General features: G+C 55.8%; 1 protein-coding gene across 3 annotated transcripts in view; it reads left to right on the top strand.

The window, feature by feature from the left end:
- The window catches only part of ARHGAP8 (Rho GTPase activating protein 8), a 48,505-nt gene extending 33,138 nt beyond the window's left edge, over positions 1 to 15,367 (top strand). For all 3 annotated transcript variants that reach the window (XM_025050609.1, XM_015593525.2, XM_025050608.1), the window contains exons 9-13: positions 8,763 to 8,836; positions 11,552 to 11,629; positions 12,413 to 12,541; positions 13,769 to 13,872; positions 14,429 to 15,367. In XM_025050609.1, coding sequence (XP_024906377.1) covers positions 8,763 to 8,836; positions 11,552 to 11,629; positions 12,413 to 12,541; positions 13,769 to 13,872; positions 14,429 to 14,743 — 700 coding nt within the window. In that variant the 3' untranslated portion in view covers positions 14,744 to 15,367. The remainder of the gene's footprint in view (positions 1 to 8,762; positions 8,837 to 11,551; positions 11,630 to 12,412; positions 12,542 to 13,768; positions 13,873 to 14,428) is intronic.
- The last annotated feature ends 2,311 nt before the right edge of the window (positions 15,368 to 17,678 follow it).

The following is a 17,678-nucleotide window of genomic DNA, read 5'->3' as shown; positions in this document are numbered from 1 at the left end:
GCGGATGGGCTGTTGTTTCTCAGAACGTTCTGAGATGCAAGACCCGGTCTGCACTGTCCACGTGCTGCTGTGGAGCCCCTGACATGGGGCTAGAGCCGCGGAGGCACCCGTCGCCGTCTTCCCGCAAGAGCCCAGCCCCCGACCGTTCGCCCCTCCCCCGCCGCAGCCAGACACCCTGTTCTCTTGAAGAGGCATTTTGCAAGCACTTAGCGAATATGGTAAATGTTCAAATAGGGTGTTCCCCTAAATGTATCTGGAACAAAAGTTCACCACACAGCACTTCCTTTTCCTTTCTTAGAGGCTGTGAAAGAGCTGGTGAGGCCCGCTCAGGTGGGTGCATGGGTGTGACCCCAGGAAGGCAGGCTGGGGGGTCTGCCGCAGTGACCACGGGCCCCGCTGGGGGCGCTCGTGAGAACTCGGCGGTCGGAGCAGGGGTCCTGGGAGGCCCAGCCAGCAGACTCGGGATTTTCAAGCCATCTGCGACCCTTCTACCTGATTCTGAGGCTTCTGTCATCAGCCTCTGAGCTTCTGGCCCGTCCTGAGGTTCTGCTGCTCTGGGTGTACCTTGATAGCCAGGGTCCTTGGCCACTGGCCTTTCCGTCATCAGCCCCTTAGCCTGACACCGCAAACAGTGCCTTTTGAGCCGGCCGTCTGTCTTGTTCAGAACCACTCCGGTCTAGTGACCTTGAAAATGAAATAGGGTGTTCCCCTAAATGTATCTGGAACAAAAGTTCACCACACAGCACTTCCTTTTCCTTTCTTAAAGGCTGTGAAAGAGCTGGTGTCTAGATTGTCTAGTGAAACCTTGAAAATGAAAAGCCAGAAACTCACCCAACTCACAGATTTCTGACACCATCTACCTGAGTGCACTTCGGGGTGGGGGGAGGCGGTGTTAGTGTTTGTGAGGTTCACCAGGGGCCTCGGTGGCCTCTGTTTTGACAGTTGCCTTTCAGGATGTCCTGACGCAGCATTTGAACTCCGGGGCTGTCAGCTAGCCGATCGAAGGCGGATATTAGAAATGCCCTTTATAAAGGCTGTGGCCCGTTCCTCTTCCGGGACCGGCCGTCGCTGTGAAAATCAGTTTATTACATCTTTAGGGAATGATGAGGTCCATTGGACAACCTTCAAAAACTTCTGCGCATGCCACTTTGAGAGAACCCATGAGGTTGCCTCTTTGAATTAATATTTTATGCCGCTTCATTGCGAATGACTGTAATAAAACGGCGATAAACATATTAAATAAAGCGCCAAGTAGGTAATTTGCTTGGACTATGAATGAATGCAAGTCATTAAAATTCATAACCAAATCCTGTTCACAAATGTTAATTTGCTGAGTTAAGTTCAAGAACACATGACAGAACACTGTCACCTTAGCATAAGCTAATTAAGTTAATACGTTAAGGGGAAGTCAGAGACTGGCTTGCCGTCCCCAAAGTGGGAAGACAGAAACGTAAATGTGCATTTAGTACAGTCCTATCTGGGCGCCTGCGGCCTGGTGGGGAGGGGAGGCCCCCTTAGGATCGGGGAGGGGAAGCAGGTCACATCCCAGCCCTGACATTTTGTAGCTTTGGGAAGTCAAGTTAGCCACCCCAGTCTAGAGTTGAAACCCTGCCCTCCTCGCCCTCCGGGCCACCAGGGCTTAATAACAGGCTGTGCAGACCAAGCGAGCCCGTTCCCGCTGCCCAGCACGTCACCCGCTCTCATTCCTCCTTCATAGGTCCCTCCTCCAGGAAGCCTTCCCGGATGCCTCCATACCATGGGGACCATGTGTCGAAAAGACTCTTTTCCGCCATTGAATTGCCTTGGCACCCTTGTTAAAAACTAATTGACCATAATGTGAGGGTTTATTTCTGGACTCTCAATTCTATTCCATTGATCTATGTGCCAATACCACACTATCTTTATCACTGAAGCTTTTAGTAAGTTTTGAAATCGGAAGTGTCAGTCTTCCAACTTTGTTTTTGTTTTCTGGTTTTTGTTTTTTCCAAGATGGTTTTGGTTATTCTGGGTCCCTTGAATTTCCATTTTAATTTTAGAATCCGCTTGTCAGTTTCTGTGAAAGGCAGCTGGGGTTTCAATAGAGATCGTGCTGTCTCTGTACATGAATCTGGGGAGTATTGCCATCTTAATGTTACGCCTTCGAATCCACGAACGCAGGATGTCTTTTCATTTATCGAGAGCTTCTGGATTTCTTTAGGTGATGCGTTCTAGTTTTCAGTGCTCGTTTTGGCACTCTTTCGTTAACGATCTGATGGCGGTGGATTCAGGGATGCTGTGTTCGTTAGCGAGCGGGACCACGTGGTGTGTTAGCCTCTGCTTCTCTCCCAGAGCCGCAGGTCCCAGCTCTCTGCTTTTGCGAGCGAAGAGGCGAAGGGTGTGTCTCCTTTCTTTTCTCTTTCCCCGTGTGCTCGGGGTCTTCGGTCTCCCGCCCCAGGTGGCTGTGTAGCGAGCGTGAGATGCTGCCATGTGGGAGCAGCCGCGGGGGTGGGGACTGGACCTCCTTAGGCTCGGTTCTGAGTCGTGTGCCAGCCTGACTTGCCAGAACCCCCCGTTAGAGTTTCGGGGGCCGGTCTAGCTGATGACACAAACTTCCTTATTCCTCATTCGCCTCCCACGGAGGGCCCGCTGTGCCGAAGTGGGTTCCAGCATTCCTGGGCCTGTGCCTGGGACCCACCAGCACCCCCACTGCATGCCTTAAACCCCCGCCTCAGAGCGTGAGCCCGTGGACTGCCGCAGGAGCACGGGCTGGGGAGTCCTTCGTTTGAACCCCAGGCCACGTGACTCCAGATGAAACAGTCAGCCTGCGTCTCAGTTTCGTCCTCCATAAAATCGCGGGCACCGTGACGAAGCCAGCGGACCTAGCGGTTTGCGCCAGGCCCTCACGATGCGGCGCTTCCCGTGATGTTCAGTGCGCTGCCCAGGTCTGTCACCACCCAGGCCTTCCCGGCTGGCTTGGTGACTGAGACCTTTGCAGATCAGCGATGTGAGCTGCAGCCATCCACACTGTTTCAGAAACTGGGAGCGGACATGAGGCGAATGGCCATCGCGGAGGGCCGGGGAAAGCCTGGGTGCCCCGCGAGGCGGGCCTGCTCCGCTGTCCCCGTCAGCTCTGTAACTTCATGTCACCCTTCCTTCCTCTCTGTTCCCACTGTTTTTAAAAAGCCACAACCTCTCCTTTGCTGTGCATTTCTTGCACGAAAAACCAGAGAAAGAACATGCTCTGAATCACTCAAAGCACATCTCACAGGGGAAGGGAAGGGGTCCGAGCAAGAATTATGTGCCAGGAGTCCCAGTGCCCTCCTGGGAACGGACAGCTGGCCCGGAGTGCACTGTGCTGACCAGTGAGTTGCACTGTGCCTCCAAGAGTCCCCTGTCCTCCAGGATGTGGGTTGAACCCAGTCCACGCATCCTCACGGGGACCTGACCCTGGCCTGCACACACGGAGATGCGCAGGAGGGACCTGGCGTGTGCAGGTCTGCTGCTGCTGCCGCCCTGGGTGTCCCCACCCAGTCAGGGGCATAGGAACTTGGAGTCCCCTGGAGCAATTGTCATTCTCTGCACGGACTCTGTCAGCCTTGAGCAAGCCCCTCTCCGAGCCGGCAAGTAGGGGAAGGGAGGGGAGGAGAAATCCGAAGTGTGGTTCCTGCTCCGCTGAGAGCAGTAGTTTGATGCCAGGGCCCCCGCTCAGTGGTCTGCTGCGAGAGGCACAGTCAGGGGCATAGGAACTTGGAGTCCCCTGGAGCAATTGTCATTCTCTGCACGGACTCTGTCAGCCTTGAGCAAGCCCCTCTCCGAGCCGGCAAGTAGGGGAAGGGAGGGGAGGAGAAATCCGAAGTGTGGTTCCTGCTCCGCTGAGAGCAGTAATTTGATGCCAGGGCCCCTGCTCAGTGGTTTGCTGCGAGAGGCACAGGCCGGATCTCAGTGCTTCCTGAGTGCATGGCAGGGCGGGGCATGCCTGGCCGGGAGCCCTGCGACCTTGGGGCAAACCCTCCCCTTCTGGGCTTTCGGTTTCTCATGATCTCTCAGGCCCCTTCCTGTTCCGGAAGTCTGCTTTTCAAACACAAAATGTCACCTAAGCTGTAGGCACAGGGGTCTTTTAACAGCCACAGTGGTCACAGGTCATCATCAGGGTCCAGCCTGTTCAGTAGGTCTCAGTCAGGCCCCCTCCTGGGGACAGTAACCTGCCCAGGCTTTGGAATCAACGGCCCTGTGCTCCCTTGCTGTGTGACACTGGACAAGTCACCGCAACCCGCCGGGCCCATTTCTCCCTCTGTGAAATGGGCCGCCTGTGTTTGGCCCAGAAGTCTCTCGGCATTGCAATGATTGTAACTGTCGGCGCCTTTGACTTAGAGCTTAACAAAGCCTTTTGCATCCTTTGCCGTTGAATATTTGCAGCTCCTTGCAAGGGGGTCGTCAGCTGGCCTGCTTTCTAGATGGGGAAACCGAGGCCAGGGAGGCTCAGAGACAGGCCGAGGGTCACGCAGCTCAGGGCAGGCCCGGGACTTGCATGGGTCCGTCTGGCTCCCACAGGAAACGGAGGAGGAAAAGAGCCCACAGCTTTGGAGCATCCTGGGAGAAGATGACCTGTCCATCACATTCCTTCCCCAGGGACACAGAGAGGAGACCGCCAGGACACTGCTTGAGACCCAGGCCGCCTCCTCTTTCGTCGAGGGGTCCACGGGAAGCCAAGTCCAGGAAGGGCGGGGAGCGTCCGGCCCCCCTTCCTGGGGCAGCACAGCCCCACGGAGGTGGTGACAGCCCGCAGGGCCCCTTCGCCACCGGATCGTTGTTTGGCGTCCCAGCCGCACGGCTTCAGCAGAAGAGGAACCACCAAGAAACCCAATTTTGCATCGAGAGTGGGACGTGCAAAGTCCTATCGTCGCTGCTGATGAAGTGTGAATTGTTGTTCAGGTGACCAGATGTTTGAGTCCTCTTGGAATAACATGAAAAGCAGACTTGCTGCAATGCCCACCCGATGGGTCTCTGCAGAAAGAATGCAGATTCGATTCAAAGCCAGCCTCGCCTCCAGCTCTGCCACCTCTCAGCTGTGGGACCTGGAGCTGGTCACCTAGCCTTTCCCAGCGTCCATCTCTGATCTCTACTTTGGGCTAATAAAATTACCATGGAAATTAAATAGGTAATATACAAGAGCACACATGCTAGGCTCAAATTCAAGGGTCTGAGTCCCGGCTCTGTCCACTTGGTCTGTCCACTCTGACCACGTTTTCCTGTTCCCTAGTGCTGAGTTGCAAATCCCCCCAGCTGCTTCAAACAACAGCCATTTCGTTACATGTCCTGATGTGTTTGGGCCTGGTATTTAGGTGAAGATCGGCCAGTCAAGTTCATTCTGCGTGGTGTCGGGAGAGGTCATTCAGTGGTGTCCAGCTGGTGCCTGGTCAGGAGGGTCCAAGGCTCCTAGCCTGACATTACAGGGTGGCCACACTCCCTACAGGGCAGCTTGGGACTTCCGGGAAGAGGTTCCTATGGAAACTGCCAAGTGACTCAATGAAAGACAGAACAAGGTTCATCTCCATTCAGAGAAATACAATAAAACCCACAACCAACGATGTGAAATTCCCAGAGAAAAGTAGCAAGTCAGAAGCAGGGAGACCTGATCTGCACCCAGCAGAAAACTCGGCAGACGGAAACGGCCCCGTGTATTAAGCTAGGTTCTCTAGCCAGAACCTAGCCAAATCCTCAGAACCAGTGGAAGATCTGTTACGAGGAATTGGCTCACATGGTTATGGAAGCTGAGAAGTCTCCGTGGCAGCAGTCGGCGAGCTGGAGACTCAGGAGAGCCTGTGGAGTGGCTTCCAGTCTGAGTTAGGGTCCAAAGGCGAGAGAAAACTGATGTCCCAGCTTGAAGACAGGCAGAAAGAGCTGATTCTCCCTTACCAGGCTCTTCATTCTATTCATGCCTTCAACAGATTAGGTGGGGCCCACCCACATTAGGGAGGGCCTTCAACAGATTAGGCGGGGCCCACCCACATTAGGGAGGGCAGTCTGCTTTACTCGGCCTCCCGATTCAGACGTTAATCTCATCCAGAATCACCCTCATAAACACACTCAGAATACTGGTTAGCCACATAGCTGGGGCCCCGTGAGCCAGTCCAGTTGACACGTAAAATGAACCATCACATCGAGAAATGACAGTGATGATGGAATTTGCAGACAAAACATTGAAATTGTTATTACAAATGTGACCCATATGTTCAAGAAGGTGGTAGTAAACACAAACATGATGAAAAGTGACTTCGAAAAGAAACTAAGTGGAACTTCTAGAGGTGAAAGATGTAATTACTAATATGAAAAACACAGTGGGCGGGATTAGCAGATTAGGCATTGCAGAAGTAAAGGACTTAAAGACGCAGCCGGGAAATGATCCCAAATGAAGCATAAGGGGAAAAAAAGACTAATCTATGACATAATCTTCATATTATAGTCTAGTATAAGTATAATTGGAGTCCCAGAAAGGAGAATGCAAACAAATATTTAGAGAATTGATGGCAAAAATGTTTCCAGTTTTGGTAATAACTGGAAACCCACAAATCCAAGGAACTCAATGAACCACAAGCATGAGAAATGTGACGAAAACTACACCAAGGAACATCATGATCAAATGGCTCAAAACCGGTGACAAAGAGAAAAGTTAAACAGAAAAAAGGGACACAACGTGCAGCGGGGCAAAGAGAAAAGGGGCATCAGGTGTCTCGCTGGAAAGATGCAAACCAGTCGACGACCGAGCACTATCTCGAGTCGTTTAAGTTCACATCTTGCTTATCAAGGAAAAAAAATTGTCAACCTAAGACCGTATACCTGACAAAAATCTTTCAAAAATGAATGCAGAGTCAACACTTTTTCAGATAAACGAAGGCTGAGAGGATTTATTTCCAGCAGACCTACGCTATGAGCAATGTCAAGAGAAATTCATCAGACAGAAGAAAAATGATGCCACGTGGAAATCTGGATCCTCGCAAAGGAACGAAGAATGCCGGACGTGGTCACTATATGAATCAATAGAAAACGAATTATTTTTCTGACTTTGAGACTGCTTTTGATAGTAAAGTGGCTGTTTAAACAAAAACAATAACAAAATAGTGTCAGTTTATAACACGTCGGAGGACTGTGCAATGGGTAATGCAATCTGTGGCTGGAGGGTGGAAGTTGTCTCATAAGGTGCTGCCACGATAAGTAAAGTAATACGATATTATTTGGAAGTAGACCGTACTGTGTTAAATATATGCATTGTAAAAAATAGGCAAATAAAGAGATATGCCTCATCTATTAATGGGGATAAAATGGAATCCTAAAATATACTCGGTTAATCCACAAAACAAAGTCAAGAAAAGAGAAGAGAGAAAAAAAGAGCACTTAGCAAGATGGTAGGTTTAAACCCAACCATAGGGATCATTTCATTAAATATAAACGGCATAAACATTTCAATTAAAAGACAGAGATGGTCGGATTCGATTAAAAAAAGAGAGATCTCGCTGACGTTTAAAATATAAAAATATACACGAGGCTACAGAGTAAAAATAAAAGGATGCAAAAGATGTACGATGCGGCCGCCGACAAAGCGGAAGTGGCAGTGGCTTCGAAAGCATCTTCAGAAGCAGCAGTAAGACCAGGGATAGGGAGAGACATTTTATCGCAGTAAAGAAGACATAGTAATCCTACGAATTCATGCACTGGTAACGGCTTTAAAATACATGCACCAAAACCTGGTAGGACTGAAGGAAGAAACAGACGCACAATTCTAATAGGAGACTTCAGTCCCCTGCTGATAATAACTGATGGAACAGACAGAAGATAAGCAGCCCAGAGCTCACAAACGACACAGTCCACCAAGTTAACCTAACTGATGTTCACAGAACACCCGGCCCAAGAATAGCAAAATACACGTTCTTCTCTGCAAAAACGTGGCAAAGTGGGACTCCAGCCAGGTATGTCTGACTTACGAGTCCTTTTCCCTCGATACAGCACAGTCTCAAAGATGCTACTTCAAGGGCAAAAAAAAAAAAAAAGAAAAGAAAAAATTCAGCAGATGAAGGAAGAGAAAAACGTGAGGCGGAAGCCCAGGTGGCACAGTAGGTGGCTCTGGCTTCAGATCCCGATTCTGCCAGCTGGGGTGGGGAGTGTGTGTGCGTGCGTGTGAGTGTGTGTGTGTGTGTGTGTGTGTGTGTGTGTGTGTGTGTGTGTCTGAGTGGGCCTCTCTTTTATATTTGTACGTATTCAAAGTTTCCTTCTGCGAATCTATCACAGTAGGAGGCTGAGTGTTAACAGCCCATCTGAGGCAACGTACTGGGTCCTCATCAAGCACGTTTCTAGAGTGATCAGCATCCAGGCCTGGTCCACTGGTTCTGCCTTCATGACCAAACCCTCTCACGCCCTGGGCCTTCCCCTGTGTGTGTTTCCCTCTGTCTGGAATGCCCTTCTCTCTTGTCCTCTGAGGCTCCTACTCACCCCTCCAAGCCCAGCTCAGTTGCCCTACGCGAAGCCTCCCCCAGCCCCAGCTCTCCCCTGCACCGTGTGCGTCTCTGCCGGAGCCCTCGGGGGCTGCTTTATCGTTTCTGTTATTTCTGACTCTCTTTGGGCCGCCAGACCACCTGCTTCCTGAGGTCCGAGGCTGTAGCCCTCTCCCCCTGCAGGGCTCCTCAGCCCTGTGTTCTCACGGAAGTGGGGAGAGGGCCGGAGTTCTGAGGTCGTCGCGGTCACCCATCACGCCCAGGTGAGAACGTTTGCTTTCTCTTCCCTCCCCTCAGCCTCAAAGACAAAAATCGAGGTGAACTCATCCCCCCTGTGCTGAGGTTCACAGTGACATACCTGAGAGAGAAAGGTAAGTGAGGGCGGCTCCAGCCGGGGGACCTGAGAGCTGCGAGGTGCCCCTCCCTGGGAGGTCTGTTGTGGGTGCTGAGCACCCCCAGGCCGGGGACCTGGAGGAGCGGGAACCTGTGCAGAGCGGGTGACCAGGATGGGCTGGGCTTAGGCACAGCGGCTCCAGCTGCGGGCCGTGGCCCCTGACTGTCTGGGTTTGGATCCTGGCGCCACTGTGTGCTGGCTGTGTGACCTTCAGCCAGTCTCTCCCCTTCTCTGGGCCTGTTTCCTCACCTGTGATTAACCGGGTTAATAACGGTGCCTGACTCACGGGGTTGCTGTGGGGCCTCAGTGAGACGACACACACAAAGCCCTCCACAGAAGGGAAGCCTAGACACGATAGATGAGCTTGGTCTGCAGATGCCACCGCCTGCGGGGTGGGTGGCTTTGAGGGGCTCAGCCATGTGGCTGTTCCCGGACCCCCAAGGCTAGAGCTCAGCCCCACGGGGAGGGTGTGTGGAGGCTGCTTTCACCCTAACGCAGCGGTCCCCGACCTGCGTGGCACCAGGGCCCGGTGCTCCGATGAGAATCTAACACCTGAGGATCTGAGGCGGAGCTGAGGCGGTGATGCTGGCGCTGGGGAGCGGCTGCGAATACGGATGAAGCTTCGCTCTCTCCCCCTCCGCTCACCTCCTGCTGTGCGGCCTGGTTCCTAACAGGCCATGGACCAGTACTGGTCTGCGGTTTGGGGGTTGGGGACCCCTGTTCTGATGAGAAGAAGGGCAACTGCCAAGGAGGGGTGGCCACCTGCCGGAGCCAGGGGCAGGTGCTACAGAGCCACGGGGTATATTCATCAGACAGGAAGTAGGAATCGGGGGGTGTATACATCACTGCTGGGGGCCCTGGTGTCTGTCACCCACTGTGCCCCAGGAACTGCATGTTCTAATCTTATAAGCTCAGTGAGACAGTGTCTGTGTAGCCGGAGGATCTGATTGTCATTTGGAGTTGTCTCTACTTGGACCAGATGTCATTTGTCACACTTGCCTTTCTGTTACATGTTTCAGGAAGGGACAAAAGATAGCGCCTAAGACCTAAGTCAGAACATGCGGAAGGGAGTCTCTCGTTATAATGTATCAATTCCTTTATTCATACTTAAAAGAAAGAAAAAGGAAAAACAGCCCAAGTGGGAGCTCAGTATATCTTTGTCGAATGAATATGTGCATTAAACACATGCTCGCTGGACACCCCCTGGTCCGGGCACTGGGCTTGCCACACTGGCCGCAGCACATGGCCTGACCTCCCGGGCTCCCGGCGGGTCGCCGGTACGTTTTCCTTAGTCTAGATGCAGTGGGACAACCACGGACTCGCCCGGCAGGGACGAGCTGGTCCTAGGGGTCAGGGGAACCGAATCCAGTTCTTCACCCTTGTAGTCCTGAGCTGCCTGTTTCCTGGTTGGCTGTTAGCCACAGGCCTCTCTGTCCCACATGACCCCCTCTATCAATAGAGACCTTTCCAGGTGTTGAACTCCTGCTTCCATGCTCCAGCTTCCTCCTGCGGGGAGGAATCTGGTCCGTTTTTAAAAGCTCACCTGATTAGGCGAGGCCCACCCAAGATCATCTCCCTATTTTAAGGTCAGCTGCCTTGGACCTGACTTCCACCTGCAAAGTTCCTTCACTGCGGCACCTAGATGAGTGTTTGACTGGCTACTTAGGAGAAGGTGTGTGTACCCCAGGGTCCAGGAATCTGGGGGCCATCTCAGAATTCTGCCTGCTACAGTCACTCAGCAGAAGCAGAGAGGGACCGGTCCCCCAGGCGGAGGGCGAGAGCGCGTGGAAAGGCTGAGGGAAGAAGGAGCATGGCTGGAGGCCGACGGTGGCAGCGGGGCAGGAGAGTGACGCCGTGGTGGCCGGACAGCGTGGGTCCGTGGTGAGGGCCCAGGGCAGCCGTCCTGTGGTCGATGAGGACAGGAAAGGGCTCCCCACGGGAGCTGATCAGAGTTAGATTTGTGTGTCGAATTCATTCAGCTTCAGAATGGGGAGAGATTGGGAGAGGGGGAGGGAGGGCATGGGCGCCCACGGGACTTGGAGGTGTTCTATATCCGCGCCATCCAAAATGGAAGCCTCTAGCCCTCTGTGGCAATAGCTCAACAGAGCACTTAACACGTGGCTTGTGCGTTGGGTGACTAGATTTTTAATTTTATTTTAATTAACTGTAAATCACCCTGAGGGTGCCATATCGGACAGGTCAGCTCTAGACATTCGTGGAAGGAAAGGGAAGCAGCCCGCTTGGAGGCGTCCTACGTGCCTGGCACGTGCTATGCATTATCCCATCCACCCTCACTGCAGCCATCGGAGGCCGGGGCTCCAGGCCTTACTCCGCAGACAGGGCAGCCGAGCTCAGAGAGGCTAAGTATGTCCTCCAAGGTCACACAGCTGGGCAGGGCAGAGTTGGCCTGGATCCCAGTGCGTCTGACTTAGTGTCAGTCTCTTCCCAGTCTCCCCCCCTGGGGGCCACACAGGTGAGCCATCGGGGGGACTGAGGAATGTGGGAAAGTTTAAATTGAGAGGAATGAGTAAAGGTGGTGGCAGTGGATAGTGAGGGGACAAATGAGCCGGATCGGAGGGAGTTCTCTGCCAGCCACAGACGGGCGATGCACGGGTGGGGGGGGTCATAGAATGCCTGAGAATCCCGAGGTGCTGTGGGACACTGTGGGACACTCGGGGCTCCTTCCCTGCAGGGCTCCGCTCGGAGGGCCTCTTCCGAAGATCAGCCAGTGTCCAGACCGTCAGCGAGATCCAGCGGCTGTACAACCAGGGTGAGTCGGCTCCCGCCGGCCCCTCACCTGAGCCTCCCTCCCGGCCAGCCACACAGCCCTCCAGGGCCTCGGAGCCCGGACACCCGAGGCAGCAGAACTCTCCCGTCCCCCTCCTCCCCAGGTGGTCCTGTGCCCAGACCCCCAGCCTCCCGGGGCTGGTGGCTGCTCGATGCCATCCTGCCCTCAGGGTTTCTTAGACACACTCGAGTCTGGCAGACAGGTGGTTGGAAGCGTAGGCAGTTGTTTCGTGGGGTCTCCATCAGGCAGCTCCCCTGGCCGGCTCGGCGCCCGTGTTCGGCTGCCTCAGCTGCCCGTGTTCAACCCGCAGGCAGGGGGACCCGGTGTCAGAGCTGAGCCTGCCACAGTGACGCTGGCAAAGCAGTCAGCTCACTACAAGGCGTCCCCTCTACTGCACACGCTCTTGTCCTTCCCACGGTCATGGTTCACTCATCAAGTGACGGGCGGCACTGGACGCTGTGGGCTGGCCCTTCTCAGCCCCATGTGCTGGGCACTGGGGACGGTGACAGCTGGGGCGCTGACCTCAGAGCACTGGATCCTAGGCGGGAGCTCAGTAGCACTCACCAGCCTCGCCAGGCGCCCTGGAGAGCGGAGGGTGGGCGACAGCACCCCTGTTTCCGGGAGAGGCAGTCACCCCCAGACGTGTGGCCGCAGCCCGAGGCTCTTCCCCTTGGGCGGTTTAAGGCCATCAGGCACCAGGGCCCGTGTGGAAGCAGGAATCCCAGCCCAGGGTCGCCTCTCAGGCATCCGGTGCTTTGTGTCCAGGGAAGCCCGTCAACTTTGACGACTATGGGGACATCCAGGTCCCTGCCACGATCCTGAAGACCTTCCTGCGGGAGCTGCCCCAGCCGCTGCTGACCTTCAAGGCCTATGAGCAAGTCCTCGGGATCACCAGTAAGTACCAGCCAAGGGCCAGGCTGGCGGGGCGGGGCTGCTGGCCTCCTGCTGCTATATGGCACTGCAGGCCAGGAGAGGGGCTGCCCCCTCCTGGACCCCTGCCGGCCTCAGCCAGGCCACCAGTGTCCATGGCAGGGTTGGGTTGTCAGCCACCGAGGTGCGGGCCGGGTGGCAAGGTGGCCAAGGGCGTGTGGGGCGTGGCTCCTGGCAGAGTCAGTGCTCTGTACGCGGTGGCTTTGTGACTGACAGTGAGCTGGTCCCTCCAAGTCACCAACGAGTGCTTTTTCTTAAAGGGACCCTGGTGGGTATGGGGGTGGACCCTGCACCAGGATCAGCTCTGGGACCATAATTCTTAGAAAGATGGGGTGAGGCGAGAAAGCCGAGATCTAGGACAAGGCGGACCCCGAGCTCGTTGGTTCCTTGGAAATATTCAAATATTCGTTTCACGGGAACTTCTTGTCCGTTCAAATTACCCAACAGCTTGAGTTAGTGAACGGTTTTTATTAAAAAGCCAGCAAGAACATTCACAGTAGGGCATTTTGTGTCTTTCAGCAGTGGCTGTGTTTACAGAGCACAGCGTGTTCACACCCTGTGCCAGGCTTGGGGCGGGGGACGGGTTAGCACGCCGGAGGACTGTGGTGTGAGTGTGTGTGCACGCGTGCACGTGTGCATGTGCCTCTGCGGGGGACACTTGGGGGATGCTTGTTGATCGTTGCGTTTAGACTTGGGATCTACAGAGCTCGGCGGGGGTGTAGTTATGAGGGAACAGGGGATCTCAGAGCCTGGCACAGCTACATTCGGGCCCTCAGTGGGCATGGGGACCTGAGCTGCTGAGAATCAAACGCTGAGAAGCGTTAAGTTAGTCTCTACGCTTCTTCTGTAAAGGGCTCGATGGTAAATGTTTTAGGCTTCGTGGGCCAGACTCAACTCTGCCGTTAATGCAAAAGCAGCCACGGGTAAAATGTGAGTGGATGGGCGTGACTCTGCGCCAATAAAGCTTTATTGACAGAAACAGGCCATTTGGCCCCCTGGCTGTCGTTTGCCGAGGGAGGGGCTACAGGGCGTGGAGAAGGGAGCCTCACTCACAGAAGGGGGTGTTGCTGAGAACACCCCACGGCCAGGAGTAAGTGGGAGCTCTGGGTCCCACAGCGGGACCATCTGTCCTCCCTACGCCCTTGCCCGCTGCTTGGGAAGGGCTCAGGAGGGACCCTCGTGCCATCGCAGGTGTGGAGAGCAGCCTGCGGGTGGCCTACTGCCGCCAGATCCTGCAGGGCCTTCCGGAACACCATCGTGCCGTCCTTGGCTACCTCGTGGGCTTCCTGCACGAGGTGAGTGGATAAAGCAGGGCGCCCGGGGGGGGCTCGCCCATGTCCATGCCCACGCAGGCCAGGGTCTGGGGTCCCACCCTCCCTCAGCCTGGGAACGCCACTCTCTGGTCCCCAAGGACCTTGTCCAAGGCCTGACGGACAGCGACTCCACTGAGAAGCCCTCGGTGCCGCCGGGCAGGGGCGACCGTGCCCACCCCTGCCACTCCCGCCCCTGGCTGTCCTTTGTTATTGCCCGTGACCTTCTTGATTGGGGCCTCTGCTCCCACGTTGTCTTCTGAGCTAGGCGAGTCCTGGAGAGAGGGGCCGTGTCCCTGAGTCATCTGGCTGGGTGACGCCAGAGGCCAAGCTCATGTCTGCTGTGCTAGAGCCCACCCCTGCCCCACGGGGCCTGGGTCCTCCGGAGCGGAAGCGGACTCTGGGGGGTGCTGAGGGTTCCCAGAAGGAGAAGGGCAGAGCCGGGAAACTGAGGCCCAGTGCAGGGAGGCGGCAGCACAGGTGGCTCCCAGCCCAGCGTGGACCCGCAGGTCACTCCCCTTGTCTCGCGTGTGTCCCCCAGGTGTCCCGGGAGAGCATTTTTAACAGAATGAACAGCTCCAGCCTGGCCTGCGTCTTTGGGCCGAACTTAATCTGGCCGTCCCAGGGGGCGGCTTCCCTGAGCTCCCTCGTGCCGCTGCACCTGTTCACCGAGCTGCTGATCGAGCACCACGGGAAGGTCTTCAGCACCCAGGACGCCCGTGGGGAGCTGGGCGCCGGCTTGGCCGGGCCGGGAGAGCAGAGCGGCCCCTCGGCCGGAGGCCTCGCTGTGCCTACCGTGCCTCCGTCCCCCAGCCCGGGCCGGGAGACTCCGCGAGAGCTGGAAATGTCACGCTGAGGTCTCCGTCTGTGTGCGCGTAAGCTGGCCATTAAATGAACTTCCAGGGACCCTGCCGGTGACAGTTCTGTGGTCCTGGGTCTTTGGCCCTTGCCCGTTGTTCCTGAGCTGTGGGCTGGGATAAGACGATGGATGTGTTTGAATCTGTTTGAACCCGATGAGGCTTAACTGACAATGGGAATTTATGGGCTGGGCCCTCGTGTTCGGCATCTCTTGCTGCCGTGATGCAGCTGTTTGTTCTAGCTCGCCAGCCAGTGGGTCGGCTGGGCGGTTCTGGTCTCGTCGGGGCTGCTGGGGAGACAGCTCGCCCGCGAGTGTCGCATTTCGCTCTGAGGGGCCGGACGGGCGTGGCCCCGCGATGCGGGCCGGGAGCAGGCACCAGTGCAGGTGGCTTCTTAGCTTTGGTTGCTGTCTTATATGCTCCCGCCCTGGTGGCCAAAGCCAGTCTCGTGGCCAAGGCCAGGGTCACCATGGGCGGGCTCTGCGAAGTTATTTGGCAAAGGGGGTGGCTGCAGGTAAGATGGAAGATTAGGCTGGTAGAGCCATCGGCCCTCCCGAGGGCCGCAGGACGAGTAATGACACCGATCCGATTAAAGTTTCGGAGCAGAGGAGATGGAGCTGGGACAGGAGACCTGCCCAAGGAATCCTTCTTCCTGCGTGAGGGCAGCTCGGCGTCCTCAGGGTGGGTGGGTTGGGGCCCAGGCGGGTCTCTCCTGCAGGGGTCAGAGGATGATGACATGGGTGGTGGAGGGCCACAGGCCGGCCCAGAGACTGCTGCCACCCTCTGCCAGGTCCCTGCAGTGTGCTGGGTGCAGAAAGACCTTCCCCACTGCCTCTGAAGCTTCGCAGCAGCCCAGCTGGGGAGGTATTCTTGGTTGGGGCTTGGTTGGGGATTGAGGGGGCATAAGTGACACCCCTCTTCCCTGCCTGAGCTCAGAACACTAAGGGTGAGGCAGACTCAGGCATCCCACAGGCAGAGCTGGCTGGAGACCTGCCTTAGATCTGTGGCCAAGGGCGTTTGCTCACAAGTCACCACCCGGTCACCACCTGGGAAGGTGCACGCTGGATCACGTGTCCCACGGACAGGTCAGAGGTCAGCTCCTGCTCTTCCTAAGGGAAGGGGTCGAGGGTGGGAAGAGAGGCGAGAGTACTAAACCTCCTAAGGAAGTTTCTCTCCCACCCCAGGCAGGTGGGCCTACAAATGCCGACCTGGGGACCGGAGAGGTCCCCAGGGCCTTACTCAAGCTCACACAGGCAGTAAGGGGCAGAGCCGGGGTGCAGCCTGTGCGGCCTATGTTCTCCCATCTTCACGGAGCTGTGGGAGCCAAAGGGAGGGATCTGGGCCTCGGCCCCTCCCCCCACATCTGTGCAGTGGGGCATTCACCGCGCATGCTCCGCCAGCTCTGAGGACGCCACTCAGAAACCACGAGGCCTCGGCTGAATCGGCTGCACTGCACGTCCCAGCACCACACGTCCGAGAGAGGGGAACGTCCCTGGGCCTGAGCACAGTCCAGCACCCAGCGTGGGTGCCGCGTTGGGCATTTTGGCGTTTCCTGGTTGGACCGGAACCATCTAGATCTTTCGATTTAAAGCAGGTTTGGTCCCCCCAGATGGCCGCCCACTGGGCGCTGCTCAGCAGCTGCAGTTGCCCTCAGCAGAGGGCAGTGGTTTGCAAGTGCCCTGGAGCTCACAGACTTGAGAGGCTCCAGCCCCGGCTCGCCCCCTGCCAGCCTCACCGAGCCAGACGGCTGCAGCCGGCGCCCTCACTGCTCTGGGCTCCGCCCCGAGCCCTGGGCATCCTGGGAGCCATCAGGGCTCCCCAAAAGGGGCTCAGTCTGGAGCCTGAGGCAAAGCCCAGGCCTGTCCCCTGGCTGCAGCCTCTGGAAAAGCTTCCTCACATCTGCACCCGCACCCCTAGGACTGTGTCCTGTACTCACACAATTCAGGACAGCGCTAAAACGGCCTTACCGTTTCATCACAGGAAAAAAAAAAAATCTGAACTAAAACCGATGGCTCGCTGAAGCGCACGCCACTGAGAACCCCGGAATGGACGGCATCGCATCGAGTCTCACGCATCGTGCAGAAAGGTCTGCGGTGTGAGTTCGCGATGGTGAAATGTACGTCTCGGATTTCCTGACACCAAGAGGTGGCCCCGAGACGTTCTTCCGTGGCTGCTTTGAGAGCAGTGTCCCTTTCTGGAACGGCTCCTGTGGAATCCCAGCTTCGGCGTGGCGTGGCCTCATCACGCTTCCCATGTATCAAAGCACAATTTCCCGATCATTTCCACAGCAACAGAAAGTGATTACAGCGATAATGTCTGGGAAGCACACGCGGCGCATTCCAGCTTCAAACGATGAAATGCGAGGCTGAAGTGAGGACTCCAGGGTGTCCCTGTTGACAGGACGTGCAGAATAAATGGTCCAAATAGTCACTTTTGCGGCAATGACCGTGATTTTAAGTGACTCCGGAGAGTAGGCAGGCTGCCTAGAACTTGTAGCTGATGTCCACAATGAATTATTACATTTTGCCCAGAACGAGAGAGGTCGGTCTGCCCCGGAGAGAGCTGGGCTGCTGTCACCGGGGGAGCAAGGACTGGGCGCCCCCACGTCTGGTACCAGCTCAGATTCACAGCTGTGCAACCCTAGTTAAGTCACTTCACCTGGCAGGGGACGTTAAAGTTGGAAGGCTCAGCGTGGGTTTCTGTTCCACTCTGGGTGTGAGACTGGGGTGACTTCTTCTAACTTTTTTCCTTTTGTATAATGGGGAAGACAGTGTCCGCTTTGCAGTTCCATGGGCTTTAAAGCACCTGCTTCGTGCCAGGCAATGTCAGTCTCACGGTTATAGAGGTGAGTAGCGTATACTTCCTGCCCACAAGGGGTTGCAAAACAGGCGGAAAACAAGCAAAGACGTGCACAAAATAAGTGTTTTTAGAGCT

The sequence above is a fragment of the Pteropus alecto genome, unplaced genomic scaffold (genome assembly GCF_000325575.1).
Source record: "Pteropus alecto unplaced genomic scaffold, ASM32557v1 scaffold157, whole genome shotgun sequence".
NCBI classification, from domain to species: Eukaryota; Metazoa; Chordata; class Mammalia; order Chiroptera; family Pteropodidae; genus Pteropus; species Pteropus alecto.
Note: the sequence above shows the minus strand (reverse complement) of the source record. Positions and strands in the feature narration are given on the sequence as shown.